Source organism: Electrophorus electricus, chromosome 20, assembly GCF_041902795.1.
Source record: "Electrophorus electricus isolate QZ-2024a chromosome 20, ASM4190279v1, whole genome shotgun sequence".
Classification (NCBI taxonomy): Eukaryota; Metazoa; Chordata; class Actinopteri; order Gymnotiformes; family Gymnotidae; genus Electrophorus; species Electrophorus electricus.
In genome coordinates this window covers 8,372,731-8,393,643 of record NC_137516.1, presented here as the reverse complement: position 1 = coordinate 8,393,643, position 20,913 = coordinate 8,372,731, and the positions used below count along the sequence as shown (strand labels likewise).

The 20,913-nt window shown below is 41.6% G+C and overlaps 1 protein-coding gene across 4 annotated transcripts; it reads right to left on the bottom strand.

Moving 5' to 3' along the window:
• Positions 1 to 3,554: 3,554 nt before the first annotated feature.
• Positions 3,555 to 20,913, bottom strand: dcaf1 (ddb1 and cul4 associated factor 1). 4 transcript variants are annotated; one of them, XM_027012410.3, is made up of 25 exons: positions 20,808 to 20,913; positions 18,743 to 18,866; positions 18,556 to 18,632; positions 17,027 to 17,100; positions 16,653 to 16,766; positions 16,134 to 16,271; positions 15,242 to 15,811; positions 13,643 to 13,744; positions 13,255 to 13,413; positions 12,687 to 12,866; positions 12,305 to 12,514; positions 11,819 to 11,988; positions 10,378 to 10,502; positions 8,912 to 9,971; positions 8,373 to 8,591; positions 8,101 to 8,299; positions 7,554 to 7,636; positions 7,317 to 7,401; positions 6,797 to 7,030; positions 6,430 to 6,523; positions 6,008 to 6,112; positions 5,736 to 5,809; positions 5,531 to 5,623; positions 4,847 to 5,129; positions 3,555 to 4,690 (listed from the first exon to the last, which is right to left on the bottom strand). In XM_027012410.3, exons 1-25 carry the CDS (start codon positions 20,845 to 20,847, stop codon positions 4,632 to 4,634), a joined length of 4,671 nt encoding a protein of 1,556 aa, XP_026868211.2. In that variant the 5' UTR covers positions 20,848 to 20,913; the 3' UTR covers positions 3,555 to 4,631. The 4 variants fall into 4 exon arrangements, with proteins under 4 accessions (XP_026868211.2, XP_026868212.2, XP_081559606.1 ...); XM_027012411.3 differs by having other exon boundaries at positions 3,555 to 4,687; XM_081703480.1 differs by lacking the exon at positions 20,808 to 20,913 and adding an exon at positions 20,458 to 20,670 and having other exon boundaries at positions 18,743 to 18,886.

Genomic DNA, 20,913 nt, shown 5'->3' with positions numbered 1-20,913 from the left:
CTGCTTCTTTTGATATTGTTATTTTATGCTTGACCAGTCCCTCATCATCTCAAGACTGGATTACTACAACTCACTCTGGGCAGGCTTCCCAGTACACATCACTAGGCCCTTGCTGCTGATCCAGAATCCAGCTGCATGGCTCATATTCAGTCTTCCTGAGTTCACACACATCACTCTGCTGCTCTGTTCTTGCTACTGGATTTATGCAGTCACCTGCATCAGATCTGCCCCTCCCACACCATACCTTGCACCCTCTATATCTCCAGTACAGAATGTCTTGAATCACCGCCTCTCGAGACGACAGCGAAGGTATGCCCCAAGACATTTTTCTGTACTAGCACCCAGATGGTGGAGAGAACTCCCACTACAGAAAACACACACAAAATCCTTTCTATGTATTTTCCTTGTGTTTTCCTTGTTTTCTCTGTCACAGGGTTCTTAGTGATATCCTTAGACTCTGACATAATGTACTCCAATAAGGATTTCTTCCAAAAGCACTTTGAATTAACAGTGTCTAAGGAAAGTGCTGTATAATTAAACTTGCTGTGCCACAGAGACAATAAAGCAATATTGTAAATCACTATGGACAAGAGCACCTGCTAAATAATATGAATGAAATGACATCACAATCATTATGCCATATTGGCATATAAGGATCAAAAATAAAGTGAAAGAAGGAGAGGATAAGTGGAGGAAGGACAAGATATAAATTACACATCTTACTTTGATAGCCACCTAGAAGAAGCTATAACTAACAATAGAGCTTTAATACTCAAGAGGCATAGATTGCTTCTGGGACAGACGGAGTGAGACCTGAGTGGTTTTTATATATATATATATATCTATATAGATATATATATATATATATCTATATATATATATCTATCTATATATATATATATCTATATATATATCTATATATATATCTATATATATATATATCTATATATATATCTATATATATATCTATATATATATATATCTATATATATATCTATCTATCTATCTATATATATATATATATATCTATATATATCTATATATATCTATATATATCTATCTATATATATCTATATATATCTATAATCTATATATATATATCTATATATCTATATATAATCTATATATGTATCTATCTATATATAATCTATATATGTATCTATCTATATATAATCTATCTATCTATCTATCTATCTATCTATCTATATATATATCTATATATATATCTATATATATATATATCTATATATATCTATAATCTATATATATATATATCTATATATCTATATATAATCTATATATGTATCTATCTATATATAATCTATCTATCTATCTATCTATCTATCTATATATATATATATATCTATATATATATCTATATATATCTATAATCTATATATATATATCTATATATCTATATATAATCTATATATGTATCTATCTATATATAATCTATATATGTATCTATCTATATATAATCTATCTATCTATATATAATCTATCTATCTATCTATCTATCTATCTATATATATATATATATATATATATATATCTATATAGAGACATATAGATATATAAACTGGTATTAATCCATGGTTTTAATTCTTTTCATTATTAATTATTATTATTGTTATTGTTGTTATTATTATTATTTACTAATTGAATAAAATTTGTTGTGAAATAGATCAATCTCAGAAATAGATCTGACAGAATATTGCAACTGGACTTTTTCCTCCTCTCATCAGTACAAACATACAGATATAAAACAGATATAAAACTGTGCCATGCCTGCTCCAGATCGGCAGACTACTAATCAACTATATCAACATTAGAATGGGCTAATGCTCTGTGAAGTCAAGGCGGAGAACTCGCCAGAAACAGTGAGCCATTTTCAGAAACTTTTCAAGACTGTATTTAACAACTTGAGGGCAAAGGTAGATGCGAGCTGCTCTTCTCACTCACATGGGGCACACGCACCTTGCCGCACCCACCAGCTAGTAGCGGCTGAAATGAAGCCACGCTCCTGGCCACCTAGCCTAAGGGTCTGTCCAGTCATAAAGATAAATGCCTAAAGGGCTCTGCTCAGCTGTTGAGAGTGGGTATGTACACTGAATTAGCTTATCACTAATAGGCCTCTTCATTCATCTGGAAACTCTAGTTAAAGAGCAGAGGCTTGTAGGCACAGTAAATCTAATCTATGCCAGTTTCCTTCTCCTGCACCAGAGGACAAGCAGGGGTAGATCGTTTGCCACCGATGAGGAACGACAACATATGAGGCAAGTGGGTTTTTGCCTTTTTTGTGGACAGTCCTGGATGGGGAACCCCTAGGAACTGGTCAAATAACCCAGCTTACCAAATCCATCCTCAGTCGCAACACCATCCACAAGGAAGAAATCTCCTTGTATGTAGTTGACCCTTAATACTACCCTTTGGCTCAAAGACTTCCTTACCTCAAAAGAGATAACCTCCATCTCTCCTGAGAAACTGTTGAAATAAAGTCCTGGTCAGTGACTTGTTTCAGCTCCTGTATAAGACTCCACTTATCCCTCACCTCAACCACTATGGAAAGCCCCCCACTTTGAGTCTTGGTTCCTCTTAAAGTTTTTCCTTGCCACTGTCGCCCTTGGCTTGCTCACTGGGAGCTTGAACTTGGACGTTTGTAAAGCTGCTTTATGACATCTGTTGTAAAAAGTGCTACATAAATTAAAATTTGATTTGATTGATGGAAAGCCCTGTCACACAATCTCCTACAGATATTCCAGCCCAGTACATTTTCCAAAGGTCTTCAAAAAGCAGCATGCCACAGCTCTTATACCTCCTTGTAGGCTCAACGACTGCTCCACAGAATTAGTGGAAGGAGACACGCCCCTGAGAACGCCTCCATGTCTACCCTCACTGGCTGAGAACAGAGCCATGGAGGAATTCATTTCTGAAGCCGTCTGAAAGATACCCCTGGCCACCTCTGGTTTGTAGAAAAGACATAGCTGCCTCGATCACTATAAACTAGTGCAGTCTCAAATAAAAAACTGTAAAATACTCCTTTTACTAGTTACTTCTGCTCCAGGGATCTTATCACTTCACCAAATTAGATCTACACAGCACCTAAAACTTAGTCCAGATTGAGAGGGATGAACAGAATATAGCATTTATTCACAATATTGGCCACTATGAGCAGTTGGATATGCCAACTCTTTTTTTTAGTCCTTGTTGAGGCATACACTGATGTCATGCTGAACTACATACCCCTCCATCACAGAACACTTCAAGCATGTTAGAGCAGAACTCAAGCAGCTGTTGGACCACAACCTATTCTTCAAAGCTCAGAAGTGCAAGTTCCACCAATGGTTCATCATCTTCCTGGTGTACATCAGTCCTAAGGGTGGGTGGTGGGGGCTATGGATGGTAGGAAAACAGAAGCTGTCCTGAAATGGAGTTTTTACTCCATTTTGAAAGTTGAAGTGATGTATAAAAGTAAACTGGTAATCAAATAATTTTTTTCTTTTTAATTACCTTTCCTGCATAGTCTCCCAAAAACAAGCAAAAACCTCACAAGCGACACAAACAGGGTCCTTTTAATGGTGTTTATAGTAAAAATACTTTGATACATACTGTACATTGGAGCTTTACATTTGGGAAGCTATGAGCAGTCATCTAAAATCACTGAAATGACTAACTCTTACAAAAACAAACAAAAAAAATTATAAATAAAAAAAAGAAATGCTGGTGTGGGTGCAGACAACACCTTGGGGTATAACCACTTTCGTGCAGTTGACTTTGCTTGATAACGATTACTTGCGGACCTATTTTCACATTCGTACCCATACTACAAAGTAAACACAAGCAGAGGTGCAACTTGTAAGATTTCTTTTCAAAACTAAGCGCTAATTGTTTCCAATTTGAGCAAACGGAAAAGCACACAAAATAAGCATTTGTTACTGTGGGCAGCCCTGGAACAAACCACCAAAACAAAAATGTTCTGGAAGCAAAATGACTAACAAATGTAATGTTCAAGGGGAAATGAAATCAAATAGGCATACCATTAAGAGGAATAGGCAGTTCAATGTCTCTGACACACACACACACAAACTATCATTCATGATGTCCAGTAAGGGCTCAAAAGTAGAGCCCCAAAAATAACCAGACACTCAGCTCTTTTCTGTAGGGACGCCCTTCAAAAGAGACAATGTGAGAAATGCTCACTCTCTCTCTCACACACACACACATTCACACACCCTCTTAAAACATTTGTTGGCATTTATGTTCTCTTAAAAAATAATACATTCAAAAGGGGGGGAAACTTTATAAAGTTTTTCCCATGAAAACTACATTTTTCTGAGGTTTTGTTTTTCAAACACACATGCTTTGTCGTGCCACCCTTGGATGAAAAAAAGATCATCTGTTTTCTTGCAGAAATACTTATTGGCATTTTCAGAAAGCCCTCCAATTTGGTTGAGTTCACCAGTTGAAAGCGTTCCATTACTCTATACCATTTTCAATGCCAACAGCCATGCTTTTCATTTTTGCTAGTATCACAATTCCCGTGATATTTTAATTTTCCTCTCCTCTCTGTGGTGTTCATCTCTGAGATATGGGTAAGATAGCGCTTCCTGTTTGCTCTGTTTCTTACTGGTTCACTCGTTCAGGGAGAGGATGATGTCATCTTCCAGGTCAGAGTTGTCCGAGCTATCTGCTGGAAAAACACAAAAGGGAAATGGAGGGTGAGAGGAAGGATGAAGAGTGCCAAAGTGTGAGAGTTACTTGAGGGGGAAGAAAAAAAAAAAAAAAAAGAAAAAAAAAAAAGAGGCAAGCATGTCTACTCTGGTGCTGTATCGAAATTTAGACTCACTATTATCCAGCACTAGATCCGCGTGTCCCACATTATCTTCAGAATCATCGTCGTCGTCATCGTCGTCGTCATCCTCGTCGTCGTCGTCGTCGTCAGCCTCTTCCTCTAGCAGGCGAGCCACCTCTTCGTCATCAGATGGAGAAAAATCCTGATCGCCGTCCTCTTCCTCTTCTCCATTATTCTCATTCTCCAACTCTGTCAGCAAGGGGTCTGTGTCAATGTCATCCATATCATCATCGGAGTCATCATCATCATCATCCTCTTCTTCTTGATCTTCATCCTCCTAAAAGATTGAAGAGACGGCATATGAAGCTCCAACAGTAATTTCTATTACTCATTTTCTTTATTACAATCTCGGTTAATCCAATTAAGCCATTATATCTAAGGCATTACTAAATGAAAAAATTTAGTAGCTATGTGTAGACTCTCTTAATATGCACTTCTGCAGTTCCTAAATAATTAGGAAATTAAAATGATAGTTAAAATTATATACAACAATAAAAGGTATATAAAATATGTATTAAAAAAAAACTATAAAAAAAAAAAAAAAGATTTCAGGCCAAAGTAATCAAAAATGTTTCCAACAGATTATATTGACATTTGCCTTTTCCAAATTCATGCAATTTAGAAAAAGCAAATGTCATGGACAATAGTATGAACAATTCAAAGAAAATGTATGCTCACCTGATCTTCCTCATCCTCTTCCTCCTCAGCAAGTCTCTGACGACCAACTTCATAAAGTCGACAAACTGTGTCCATATTAATTGAGTCCTGATTCTATTTTGAAAAAATGTTTGGGTTTCCCCCTTATTATAGTAGTTTATACTGATTTATCTAGTGTCATTAAATATGATATTCACTTAATCTACATTTGCAGAGAGTAACGTACTTCAATGACTGCCAGGTAACAGTCTTTGGTGTCTGTGCAGAGATCAAAAATGTTCCTCTTCACATCAATGGTGGCTATGAAAACCAGGGAAATGTATTCTATATGAGTGCTTTTCACAAATTCACGCCTTTTAGCTTAAGTGTCCTAACAATCACAAACAAACATGGCTGCATTCACAAGTATGTGTCAAAATGCTTGTCTTTAGAAGGAAGACTGCTGACAGGATGAGAAATTAAGAAAAGAAAAATGTGGGCTATTGGGTCAGGCTGTACCTATGGGTTTGTAGTCAGTGGCATCGAAGGTCCTGAAGGAAGAACCAAAGGGACTCTTCATCTGCTGCTCCATCATGTCATCTTCCTCATCAGCCTGCAGCATCGCTACCATTCAGCAGTTTCCAGGACAACCACGGGATGGACACGGACACACACACTCTGAACATATTTTTTGTATGTATACATATAAGATTGTGTGCTCATAAACTTCATTAGGCACATTACATTTATAGTATTTAGCTGATGCTTTTATCCAAAGCAACTTACAATTATGACTGAGTGCAGCTGAGAATTAATGGTTTTGCTCAGGGGCCCAACAGTGGCAATAGTGGGGCTTGAACTAGCAACCGTCCAATTACAAGTGAACTACCTTAACCACTGAGCTACCACTGCCCTGGTACCCATGTGTGATTATGTATTACCTCCATAAATCACTGTTCCATTGTTGTTGAAGACAATTCGGCACTGATCCAGTGCTGGCACCGTGTGCAGCAGATGAAACGTTCTCAAGTCCCACTTATATACGAGTTAAAGAACCAAGCTTGTATATATAAAGAAAATCAAAGCAAAAACAACAACTTCACATTGTTGTTGATTGGCGTCAGGAAGATTTATGAGAAAAGACAATGCCGATTTGGTCATTTTAAAAGCCCCCCCCCAATCATGGGAAATGAAACTCTTTATTGAAATAATTCTCTCAATTAAAATGTAAATATTATTAACATTCCTAAAATCACACCACTCTTTCCCCTAGTGCATAGATTATATAATATCTAGTTTGAAGGATACAATTTCTGTGTTGATGATGACCTCCAGGCCGTTGGGGTGGAAAACCCCACTGATGTTCATGTTGAACTTGTCAAACTTGTGGATAGCTTGCGCCGAGCGCACATCCCACATTACTCCGTCATTCAGGACGAGGTCGTCAGTAGGGTTGAAGGTGGCACAGTTACGCTTGTAGTTGTTGGCCAGGTCAGGGTTGTTCAGGGTCAGGGTCTTCTGTCCAGTTTGAATGTCATAGATCTGAGAGAAGGAGGTGTGAAAAGAAGGAGGGAAGGATAAGAAACTAAAGGAGTTCACGAAAACCTGCATTTCTTCGTGTACATCATGAGCAGACGATGTGCCGTTCTACATTTTGTGTGTAATGCAGCATCTAGAAATTAAGACATGAATACATGCACAAACCCAATATTTATTATAATATGGAATATGCTGTTGAAGGCTTCAATTAGCATAAAAGTAATACATTGCATATTTCTTCATTATCTTCCATTATCAGAATAAAAAACCTATTCATTTTGTAACTTACATGGGCAATGTGTTCTTTTGTGCCTATTACTCTATCTTGGGACAGTTTACTGAACTCCACATAATGATCATCTAAAAAGGAATGCCTGCAAAAAAGAAGATAATTTCCATTTACTGGCAAACATATAGTAACCCACATGTTTCCTAAGTAGCATGCTGTGCTATAAACATGGCTCTAGCTGGAGAGATCCTAGAGAGGCATGTTCAGACTGAGTGTGTGTGGGTGGGTTATATTTACTTCATTATGAAGACAGATTTCATGCCCCAGAGGGCTGATAGAGGATAGCTCCATGAAGCTGATGTCAATAGTAAAGACCCATCCTGCAAAAGACAAATTCTTAATGAAGTTTATGCAACAGATGAGGCTGGCCTCTATTGCGAGTTCTGTTTCAGACAGGCCATGCTAACGATTGAAACAGCAGCACATTTACTCTCCCCAGTAGGTTTAAAAGGTGACATTGAGAACAAATTCAGAGCTTTGGAGCCCTCATATCTTTTAAAAAGAGAAAAATTAAGACACGCATCAGGAAATTACTGTGTCTTAGGTACAGTTCTGTTAGGCTTTGTAGTTTCAAACAAGCACAGCAGCACTGCTAAGCGTAACTCTTGCAAACTGAGTCAGTCAACCATCACTGTTTTCTCTCAAAGCTTCCAGGCCTCTTCTATGCAACAAACAAACAGTCAGGCAAATTAAAAAAAGATCCACTAATACAAAGACTCAATGCCTTGTCTGTGTGTGTGTGAGAGAGTGTGAGTGTGAGTGAGAGAGAGTACATGCACAGTACCCTGGAGGGCTCTAGGTGTGTGATGGCGGAGCTGTGGCAGCTGTAGCTGGCCTCCTCTTGCCCACTGAAGACGTTGTAGAGTTTGAGCTGACCCGTGCATGTGCCCAGCATGAGAAAGCGCTCCCTCGCTGAGAAGGCACAACACATGAAGCCGCTCTCATCCTCCTCTGCTTCCCGGAACACTGAGATGGGTCTAAACCTGGACAAACACACACACAAAATCAATGAGAGACAAAACTCCCATTATACAGCGTTACTGGTTATGGCCATACCTGCTGAAGATGAGATGTCTATCGAAACAGCCTCCGTCGACGCCGCCGTATTTGGGGTAGATGACCCTGCGTGTGTGTCGGGCTGTGAAGCTGGTGGGGGCCTGGCGTCTCTGTTTTGGCTCGGGACACTGGTGGGGAGTGAAGAGGCTGAAGGGTGGGCACGTGGTGACTGGGTTCTTACAGCGGGCGTGCTGCTCCCGCAGGTACTCCGTTATGATACTGCAGAGAGAAAGGAGTCAGGTAACTCAGTCCAGTGGGTGTCAAATTATATGTCTGTCTATTGATAGACATTTAAAAGGTCTGTATCGACCAGTATAATATGCATCTTCAATATTTACTATTGTTATAGTAAGGTGATGGTATATGAATTATTTACAGTATGTGATGAATGCTTTTACGTAAGTGCATTTTAGCAAAATGCAAAAACAATAGGTAATTGAAATAATACTTTTTATACAAAATAAAATGTTTCTATATTGCATTGAAACTTAAACTGATTGTAGTGTTGTTCGGGCGTGTGAGTGACAGTAGCAGCAGACCTGTCGAGAGCCGGAGGGGAGGGAAGATGGCGGTCCATCTGTTTCTTCATGGCTGGACTCTGGCTAAACGCACCGTGATCCGATTTCTGCCTCAAAACGCGTGGCTTCTTTCCCATTGTGCAAGGGGACGGCCGCTCCCTTGAGAACACAATCCGCCCAATCAGAGGAGAGCCGTTGCTATGGTGAGATGCTGTGGGAGGGGCTGGGGGCAGGGGCTGTGAGGTAGAAGGGCGCGGCTGTGGGTGAAGAGGCAGCGTCGCCGTGTGAGGGGCGTGGCCTCCGAGCCGCACCGCCACCCCATTCGCCAGCCGGGGAGTCCGGGGGATGGCGGCCGGCGAGGGGGGCGTGGCCACAGTGACTGGCACGAAGGGCACAACACCAGCGTGCGCGAGGATGCCCATGGGCAGCTCTGCCTCTTTGGTAAGTGCTGTGGCGGTGTCAGTCAGGCCCTTGGACAGAAGATGGTTCCGAATGAGCAGGAGCAGCTCCTTCTCAGGGAAAGTGATGCGCGATTGTGCCACCACGCTGGCCCGCTGCAGGCGTGCCAGCGACACGTCCGTGCCGATCAGCAATGGCTTGCCGGACACCTGCTCGATGAGCTCCGCCGCGTACTTGCAGAAGCGCACGTGCTCACTCCGCTTGTCCTGCAGCACAGGCTCCTTCATCAGCTGCTGGATCTGCCCACTGCTAAAGAGAGGCAGCTTACTGATGATCTGACGCACGGTGGCGCTGCGTGCCAGCCCCACCAGGGCTTTGCACGCCAGTGCGCGGATCTGGTCCGCGTCCGTGATGGGCATCTTGACCGTCAGCAGAGAAAGGAGGACCTTGATGCCATTGTTGGACTGCACCACGTTCCACATCTTGGCCAGTACGCTCTCGCTGGCGCGGTGCGTCTGGGGCAGGCGGCGACGTGGTGTGCCTGAGATGAACTTGCCGATGCTGGAGACACGCTTGTCGGGAGCGCACACGCAGTTGATTACCACCTGCAGGGCTGACTTCTGGATCTCGGCGTCATTCACGAACACCTCACCCTCTGCGACAACCAGCACGATGCTCATACCTGTGCATGCAAACGACACACCATCACAAACGACAGCAAAACCACAAGCCATATTACTGAAACAAACGTCCATTCCAATTTGTTCCTGAGGAATCAATATTGATGAGGTTTAGTTTATTCTGGTGAATGGAACTTGATGAATGGAAGACTCTTGACTCACTCTCCCAATAGCATTAGAGAGAGTATTTCAAACAACAGAAGCTGTACCATCTTATGCAGGAATGTGCTGGAACATTCTCTCTTGATCAGTCCAAGTGCCTCAGTTTAGTAAAAAGCCCTCTTTGCCTTGTTTCTTTGTTGCAATAACAGACTCAGCGTACATCATCTGAAGAAAGCCTGACTGTATGGGAACCCAAACTTTCCCACTTCTACTTGTAAATGTAGGTGTTACTGAGCAATCCCTCACCTACTGTTGAGATGGTAGACCCTCCCTCATCCAGCACGGCCACATTCTCAGCCAACAGGAGCTGGGTTTTGGGGATAACCGTCAAGATGCTGAGAATATCCAATGCATATCGCACAGTATCACTCCTGGGAGACAAAATATACACTGTTACATTCATGGCAAACAAAAATATTTGGATATCACTACACCTAACTCTTTTTATCAGTGAACATATACCCACCTCAGGTGTGTGCTGCACAATGACATCACAGTCAATTAATACATACTTAAGTCACATGACCTTAAAGTAAGGTAGTACAAAAGATATAATAAATCAAGTGTAAACTGTAAGCCATTTCATTATTTTATTTTTTTAGTGTCCAAAATTATAGCTGCTCCAAACCTGAGTGGTGTCGGTCTAATAATTTAGAAACTTAGCATTTTGCATTCATATCAAGGATCTATTGTCAAGTCTTCAGGGTCTTTCACATCCTTTATGGCATGACAGATAAGACATTTGATAAAACATTTGATTAGATGCTCTTACAACTGTGACCCAACAGCTCCACGGGTTTTCTAAAATAATAAAAGGCAAACCGGGTGGGATTTAAATAAGAAGAAACATAACAAGGATTTTATTTTTACCCAATCCCTAACTGCACAGTACCACAAACGAGACAGCTTTGAACTCAGATTTTATATAACAACGGGTGAGTGAATGAACACAACTGGAACAAGATCAGATGTGTCTCTCTGGCAGCCTTTTACTAGCTGGTCAAACCCACTTCTACCACAGCCATGATCACCACCATATCCATCCTCTTTCTACAGCAATTGGACAAGATAGCTACATGTGTGGATAAGAATGATTCAGCTTTTAAAATGAAGCTAACTGGGTTGCTAGCCAATTAATGTAATGGATGGCAATGATACCTTTTTAACTTATCTTAAAATTTAAAGATCAATTTCTTAAAAAGATTTGGAATGAGAACTGTACCATTAACATTAAATAATATATTCAGATAGGAGGACAAAAACATTGTCAATTATTCATGTTGCACAAGGTGTAATTACAAACTGAAACATTACTGCATGTTAAAATACAGATGTGCTGGGACATGGTAGATGCTACCCAAACTTGTACTGACTTCACATATTAGCCTATTTTATACAAATATTTTAAGCATTTTAATCCACGGTGGTCATTTGTACACATCGGTTTTATTTAAATATTACTGCTACTTTTGTATTTATTGATCAGATTACCTAGTGGCGGCAAACCATTTACAGTATAAGATTAATGTCACACCCTACAATAAATGGTCTTCTGTATAAGAATTCCTCTCAGCAACAGATAAGTGCCTGTCAGTTTGAGACTTGGTTTGATTTCCAGCTCATGGGACCTAGGGCCTGGGTCTTTGGGGTACTCTTGCTAGTGTGTGCAGTGCTCCCTTCCTCTCACCTGCCATAGTATGTTCTCCAGTCGCAGGCGATGGAGATGAGCTGCAGCAGGAGCTGAACGCAAGACAGTTTGTGGAAGACCTCGGCAGGCTCCCAGTATAGACGCACTGGGCCATACTCGATCAGGAACTCCACCATCTCAACCACCTGATCGTGGGTATAGGAGCAAGGCTACAATGCGCACACACACACACACACACACACACACACACACACACACACACACACACACACACACACACGTGAGTAACCATGTACTAATTTCACACCAAAATGTTTGGAGTTACAAAGAGAGTGCTTGGGTTTGGACAGTGACAGTCAACACCCATAACCAAAAACATATAACACTAGTGCCATCTGGTAACAGTAGAATGTTATACTTCAGAATAACCTACCATGCGAGTCTGATGTATTTGAAATTTTGGTTAATCTTTGCATGTGCTTTGCACAGAGTGCTAGTGATGCGTGGTTGCACACTGATGCGAACCTTGTAATAAGGCTGCGGGTGGACAGGCGCTCCGCCCTCGGTCCTCTGCAGAGACTGCTTCACCTGCTCCACCTTGATGGCCAGGTGGGCCTCGAAGTACCTCCGCAGAGCCATGCACGTGTGCTTGGCTGTCTGCCTGCTGGAGAAGATCTCGTCGTCACTCAGCAGCGCCCCCTGGTCCTCCGGGTTTAGGATCTCCAGTGTGCTTATCTGCGTTTACACACCACCATGAACAAAAGACTAGGCAGAACCATGTCCGAGGACACCGCAAGTGCAATGTGCTTAGGTCCTGGAGAAGATTAAGACAGGGGAGTTGGAGTCCCATACCTGACTGCTGTGTGTGCGCTTGTTTGTGTTTGCATGTGCACGTGCATGTACACACCAGGTTGACGAGGCGTCTCAGGCCGTCCTGCTTGTCGAAGAGCTCAAGTACAGCTCGGAAGGAGAAGCAGATGGAAAAGAACATGGTGGCGTGGCAGCAGCCAGAGGCGTGAGAGCACTCCAGCAGCCAGAGCGTGTAGCTCACCACCTCAGCCAGTAACGAATGGGGCAGCATGCACACCTGGGAGACAGGCAGAGAGCTTCAAGAACCACGGTTGGAGCAATTTTAATCGTTTTGTACAAAAATAGCAATACTTGAAAGAAAACGTTTTTCCAAACACTGGCCGTTACAAGTTTCAGGCACGTCACCTGGACAGGCCAACTTTTCTTTGGTAATTCAGTCTATTTTTGCACAATAATCCAATCGATTCCAACTCGTCAGCTAATTAACAGAGTTCTTTGTGATGTTAAAATGGGTAGGGTGGAGCAGGGAAATGACAAAATGTACAGACTGAGGGAGCTCCAGGAGCACCATTAGAAACGGTGGTCTACAATACACGAACATACGCTATGAAAGAACTTTTCTGCACATGCATGCACGTGTGTGTCTGACTGAGAATGGTACCTACCCTCTCCATGGCATCTTGGTTGTAGGCCAAGTAATACAGACACAGAGACACTCCTGTGGCAGCCATAGAGGGACGTGGGATTTCCAGAAGCTTCTGCACTCCACAGTGGGCCACAAATTCTGCTGCAAACTTCTTATGCAGCAGGAGAGAGGCCAGGTACTGCAGAATGTACACAATGTATGAACATTTGTGTGTGTGCACACGCACACGTGCGTAAAATGATAAACCAACCATAAGGCTCCATGAAACAACACAGAAGGTCATATTTATTTTAGAGGCTTCAATAAATCAATGTTTTCAACATGCATTCTAGAGGCTGGATGCTACTCAGCACCAGCCTCGAGCCTGCATCACCCAAAACTGAAGTGACTGAAAATGAAGCTTTTACCTTAAGGGCCTCAAAAGTCAGCTGGACATCGTTGGTCTGTTTGAGGTCCATGTAATGCATGAGAAGCTCCCGAGCACCAAGCTGCATGAACACAGCCAGCAGCTGCAAACAAACATCCAACCGGTGTGACAGAGGCCAACATTTCTCCAGCATGTCTATTCAAACCATTATGGCACAGATACCATGAGAAGCTCCTAACCAGGGAAGCGGCTGGAAAACAGTTGGATAAACTGTGATTTTAATGGTCATTGGTTTTTAGAGAGGCTACCTGACCTTGCGCTTGCTCTCAGCGGTAGCTCAGTGTTTAAGGTATTTCACTTGTAATCAGAAGGTTGCTGGTTCAAGCCCCACCACTGCCAATAGTTGCCACTGTTGGGCCCCTAAGCAAGGCCCTTAACCCTAAATTATTTGCACTCAGTCAGAATTATCCAAAAGTCGCTTTGGACAAAAAAAAGTGTCAGCAAAATGCCATAAATGTAAATTTAAATTACTTCAAATTGCCAAATTTTCTATTTACATACACAAACAGCTGCAGTTGTCAACCAACATAGCTTCTTTAAGGGCCACTGCCAAGATTACTTTATTTATATAATAATACATGAGACACACGAAATTGCTGAACTTAAATGGACATTTATATAACTATAGTTATTGCTTAGTAATTGTCTGCACTGTCTGTTTATACTCTGCAGTGCACTTAATTTATAAAATAAAAATATTTATCAACTAAATGAATGTCCACATTGTATGAGCGTTATAGTACAGGGCTCTAACGAACTTCTTCACCACCTTCGCAAAACTGTCATGAAGCATATTTTTACATATGTTTGTTTAGGTTTGTTGACAGACTCATTTACAAGCCAAATAGCCAATCTAAGCGATCAAACAAATGTAAATAATATCTTTGTTTGCAGAGCCTGTTCATATCATCAGAAATTCTGTCCCTCCTAAAGTTAATTATTCTAAGCTGGTGTACACGTAGACGGAGAGAGCCCATAACGTTAATTCCCCAAAATAATGTTGATATCAACGCTAGCTTTCAGAGTCCTGTTAATGTAATCCAACAAGTTAAACCTCCCATTAGTAAATGCAACAAACTGTAACTTGCACTGGGTATCTTATAACTATTCAATTAATTGCTTATTATAGCAGACTGTTGAGTTGAGACAGTTTAGCTGGTTAAAGTCTTGCCAACATTACAATTCCAAATAATGTTCGCATTATTCGCATTCTCATTAAATGTCCAGAATCAATCTAATTATACAGACAGTAAGCCCTGTATGTGTTATTAAAAGTGTTTTCCTTTTGTCTCAGGAAAATATTACATTCAGCACTGACATGCACCCACTGATGTCTGCCCCTAAAATCGTGAAAAGGGGAGCTTTAACCACTCCACAGCAGCCAGATTGACAGGGCTGCCTTTGCTGTGTCCACAGCCATTTTTTGATTATTGGCCTCGTGAGCACAGGCATCGGCCGCTGCCGATTACCTCACAATGGCATTAAATCAACCCCAATAATTGGGTCTACTAAACAGTAGCCTTGCAAATAGTGTCATGCAGTTCTGAACAGTAAATAAGTGCTGCTGTTATGTTACTACCTCCTGATACTCTCCCAGCGGTGTGAGGTACTGCAAAATAAGGCGCTGCTCTATGCCAGGCGTGAGTGGGTACAGGTGGTAGTTGTTCCCGATCACCCACGGGCTCATCTCTGACCAGCTGCTGTTGGAGAGCTCGCTGAAGCTGCGTTCAGGCTCTGGGACCGAGAAGTTCAGCTTCTGCTTAGCCTTTCTGCCATTCTCCCTCTCAGAGCGCTTCCTCCAGTCCCTGGTGCCCTCACTAGGCCCGTCCAGCTCGTCTGGCTCAGACTGCAGTGACGCTGCAGGTTTCATCAGCCCCTTGAGGCCTGCGCCGGGCCTCCCGCTCATCTTCTGGGCAGAGCCGGGATCAGGGGAGAGCTTGCCGTCCGAGTCGCGTGCAAAGCTGTTCTGCGAGGGGCGTACAGGCGAGGGGCTGGACGCAGCGCCGGGGACGAACTCGCCGTCCACCGCCTCCTCGTCCACAGGGAGGAGGGGCTCCAGACACTTGCGAGGGCTCGGCCGTTTGAGGTCCTTCCTGTTCTCAGAGTCTTTTTCCTGAAGCTCTCGTAGCCTCTGCAGCATTAAGGGAACCTATGGTAGAAAGGAAACACAGCAGCATCGCCAATTCACATCTTGCCTCTGATAGAACAGTTGAACTAAGAGCAACAGCTTCTTGAGCTGGACAAAGTAGAAGAGATTTCTGCATTTGACCGCTTCTACATTCTATAGTCAAATTTACATATACATGGATACATTAAAAATAACATTCGAGCCCGAGTACAGGTTCAGACGCTGTTTATGGCCAACTGGAGAACAAAATCAATATAGTCATTGGTCCTCTGCAGGAATGATCTGTAATAGAAAAAAAATATTAGCAATCATGAGAAAGTAATGGGCTGAAGGTGATACAGACCAACACAGAGTTCTCCTCCCGATAGTTGGCAGCGATGTCCTGGTTCTCCATGGCCCCAGCAAGCAGACCTGTACCATAGATCCTCAAAGGCTGCTCGGCTTCCCGGGCCCATTTAAACAAGCGCTCCACAATGCCTTCCTACAGTACACACACACACACACACACACACACACACACACACACACACACACACACACACACACACACACACACACACACACACACACACACACACACACACACACACACACACACACACACACACACACACACACACACACACACACACACAGAGTTAAAGAGATAACAACACAAGTACACCAGCCCATGCAAAGTTTAAAAAAACAAAACAAAACTAACAAAACTAGGTTACTTGCCTACACAACCATCTTAGCCTTAACTAAATATAAAGTTTATAATTAATTGAAGGAAAGCAATAAGGTACGAGTTTACATGAATATTAGCATGGATCAAACACAGATTAATTTTATTTCCATTAGGAAAGGATGTCTTCCTCACCTTCTCCTGAAAGACCACAGCAGTCTCCAGGCCTGGCATGATGTTCAGCAGCAGTCTACAAGCGGCGGTGTTTAGAGGGCTTTCTCTGCTCGTCATGACATAGGAGTTCACCAGCTATGGCACGCAATACCAATGCACTTAACTTGAATGCGGTGACTGGACGTATGTTATCAGTCACTTAACACTATGCATTACTGTCATTCAAACATCCATGAGTATAGCCATCAGAAATGACTGCAGTGGGATTAAAATCCACTGAAAATAACACGTGTTTGTTTTTGAATCTTTTTTTTTTTTAGAATGTGTAGTATAAACAGAAGCAAACTTGTACTGTAGTTTACATGTAAGCAGACACTACCAAGTGCGCCTCTTACCGCATTCATGAAGTCATCATTCTTAAACAGGATCTTCAACAGGTGTCCCAGCATGCACTCTGGGTCTGCTCGTCCTAGCATAGATAAGAAGTGCAAAATAACTACGAGGCCAGGGCAATACAGCGATATAATCACATATTCCCCTCGTAATAATAACAACTTCTCAGTTTTGACAGAGCTCCATTCTGACAAAAAAAGAGGTTGCTGTATATTTAAAATGGTAGACTGACACGAGGCTAATAGGCTATCAAACTTCCCATGCTATTAAGACAAGCAGGGCATATTGCCTGAGGAATACCTTTGTTATGATAAGGTCAGATGGGTTATAATTTCAGAAAACATGTTAGTCACTGAAACAGTGATGCAGTGAAATTACTATCAATGCATTTTTCCTGCAGGATGCCTTAATCTCATGTGGATTTATGTTACATAAAGAAATTGTGCTAATGTTTAGATGCTAATATTTCCCCATGTCTCATTTGTTATCCATCTGTTCATTATGGAATTCAAGCTTTTTAACAAAAAGTAGTCAAGGCTAATTTGAATAAGTTGAATTTAAAAACTGCAAAACAGGTCTTGCTGGCAGTCTATATGAACGGAACACACAAATTAAACTGTACTTTAGCCTTTAGATTAAACTGTACTTTAGCCTGTCATTAGCCAAATGAATAAATCATGAGAGCAACCATAAAGTAATTAATGAAGCCCAATTGCAAATAATTGTTTGAATGGAACAGAAGGAAAGAAAATTTTACTGTAGCCAATACGCTGTTAATCTACCAGAGGTTTCTCAAATGACTGACCAATATGTTTACATTCTCTGGTTTTAGAGCATGTCATAAGAGAGTGACAAAGTCTAAACACCTGCTTAGAGTACTGGTAGCACATATGGATATGGATGCACTTGGATATAGCAGCAGAGATTAATATCTGGGAGTCAAGGGCTTTTACCTTTGTTTTGTTTTCTTTGTTGGGGGGGGTGTTAAACACAAAATACTTCTGAATGGCAGCAAATGGTGCCTTTTATATTTAAGAACGTAACCATTTTTACATCTGTTAATTCAAAGATTCTGTCATTTAACATTTAACACATAACACTACTTAATTTGGCAATGGCAGTATTTGCTATCCTTATTTTTAATTTTTTTAACTGATTGAAAACTCAAATATCAAAGCCTTGGTATTGGTAAGTAACAGCCAATATATGGTAAATCACTTAATGAATGCAAGATAAAATAATTAAAAAAGTAAGTAAAAATAAAGTATTTAATATTGCAAAAACTAACATGTAATTACCAACGAAAGTCCTTGCTGGTACTCATGCAGGTATGATGTGTGGTGGCTATGATTTATCACAATATTTTACTAAAAACATATTTTGATATTTAATTGTAATTATCAGCCAGCCCTGATAACTACCAGAAACCAGAAACACTCCTCATGCACACAGGATAACTTTGAAACAGATGGAGAGCCAGAGGCAAGGAAACAGAAGATCTGCAAGAACCAGAGAGCGAGCAATTCAGTACCTGGATGACGGTCATCAAACGGGTCAGGATCAGCCTTATGGTATTCCTCCGTCTCCCTTTCGACAAGCTCTGAGATTCTGTGGGGGACAGGGAGGAAGAAAGGGGAAAGCATGTTTTTCCTCAGTCACTTAAGTGTGAAGTTCATTTCACAACAGGTTCCGGTATCTGTGTCGATGTGTCCTCTTACTTAGTCAGTATGTTGACCAGGTCCTGCGTGCTGCCTTGCTGTTCTCGCTCCCACTGCTCTAGCAGAGCGGTCAGCTCTGCTTTTGAGTCCACGCTGCCTTCGACGGCACACGCCATCCCCTGGCCTGAGACAGAGAAAGATGGACTGTTGTGGTTGCAGTGAAGAAAACCAGAAAACAGAACACAAGAACAATATTGTAATCTTTAAAAGGAATATAACCATTCTGGCAGGAAGCATCAACTGACTTTTTCCTAGAATAGAACACACAGAGTCAAGAAAGTGAGACTTTCCAACCAATGTGGTCGTTTCTCAAGGGTGTTTTGTACAATACGACAGCCGCTAGCAGCTCCAGACCCCCTCCAGGGACACCAACATCCGACAACTGGTGAGCAGCCATGGTCGAGCTAACAGAGCAACAACCAAACCCCACCATACTACTCCATACAAAATTTGTGCCACCAGACCTATGGTTATTTATACAGATATCAGGTCAATTCTGATCACTGATCAATATTGATATTAAGATCTATAAGTAATATCATAATGTCCACAAACCACTACTGCTAATAGATATAGTTCATAAGCCATTTTTAGACATTAGAAACATTAAAATGTTTTGGGAATTCCTTGAAGGCTAACTACAATTCTTACATTAATTTGTTAACCAGTGGGCACTGATAATGAAAACCAACCACACAGGTTGCTTTTAGACAGATAGCTACCTTACTTGCTATACAGTTTCTGTGTCAACAAAGTGACACGTTCGCAGATGTTCTGTCTTGTTATCATACCTAGCGAGCGGTCCTACCAAGGGTTTCTGCACATCATTACTTCAGGTTTCTGAGGTCTCGGTTTAGTTTTTTAGATGCACGTTTTATGTTCTTATAGTTTCTGTAGACTTCAATAAAGCTCTAGTGTATTCGTAATATTAATCCATTTTTCAAGTGTAGTATACGAACGAAGAAAAGGGTTATTGTTACTTGCTTTTGGGGGTGTTCCAAAAATGTACATTGCGATCAAAGGCATCAAATGTTTCTTCTTTCTTTGCTGCACATTCCACAGAGCTCCAAAAGCACACCCACTAACGCTACATTTTGTACCACAACTCATCTGTGCAACCCGGTAGGAAACTTCAGCAAGGTAGGACAAAAAGTTAGCACCGGTACACCGTTAGTTTGCTAGCGACAGCTAGGACAGCCAGCTCGCTAATCCCCTTGCTAACTAGCTAGCTAGCTATCTTAGCTGTTTTCTTCGCAGGGGGTTTAACGAGTGCAATCATCAGCCAATGTTTAAATTCAGCACGTTTTACGGTCTAGGTTCTTTCTGTAACAGCGAGTAGATAGCTAGCGAGACAGCCAATCAGCTGTCTAAATCATAGACATCAACAGTGTACTTGCAGTGAGTTAACAACCTTGCAGTCATTGCAAGTGCACTGCGAGCTGTTTGTATCTTAGCTAGCTAGGTAGTTAGCCAGCGAAGATCAAAAGCTTCACAATAATGTTTAAAGTCTGAGTTTACCGATACAGTCCGACATGATCAGCCTACCTAGCTAGCCAGCGAATATGGCGCTAGGCTAGCTAGTTGGCTAGCTAAAGGCAGGAGCTGCACTCTTCACTAGCTAGATAGGTTATCTTACTATTCTATATCCCATGTCTGTCATTACAGGTAGACATAGCAAATGCTAACTAGTAAGCAACGTAACTGGTATGTCTTACCTTAGTATACCGCCCAGTCCCTACCCCTTTTGACTCCAATCACTGTACAATTATTGGTCGGAATAACACAGATTATCCAATTCGTGGACAGAGAGTTAGAATAGATCTTTGTAATCCAGAAGCTATCATTTAATTCAAGGCTACCGTGTGCATGAAGTTTATCATGGCGACCACGTTCTAGGCGTCACGATTCCGCGACCACCGTCGATTTTTAATGATGCAAGTGGTGGTTTCGTTGCGAGAAAAATGCCAGATCCTAATTGGTCAGAATTCGCGGCACCTTAGAAATACCAGGGTTATTTAAAAATACACAAAAGAGCACAAAGAAACAGATTTCCTATTTTGCTTACTGTGTCTGCACGCATCCATAAGTCGTACTCGTAATATCATGTCCCAAATTTGTTTGTCTTGGTCCGGCAGTTTTTTCCTGAGAACCAGGGGTGAATGTGATGGGCA

Bases quoted from the DNA above. Each gene is read 5' to 3' on its own strand.
- dcaf1 (XM_027012410.3), bottom strand. From the start codon at position 20,847: ATGATATTACGAGTACGACTTATGGATGCGTGCAGACACA. The intron at 7,402-7,553 runs GTAAATATAACC...TCTTTTTTGCAG, and splicing joins AAATCTGTCTTCATAATGAA to GCATTCCTTTTTAGATGATC. The intron at 4,691-4,846 runs GTGAGTCTAAAT...GTGTTTTTCCAG, and splicing joins GGATCTAGTGCTGGATAATA to CAGATAGCTCGGACAACTCT.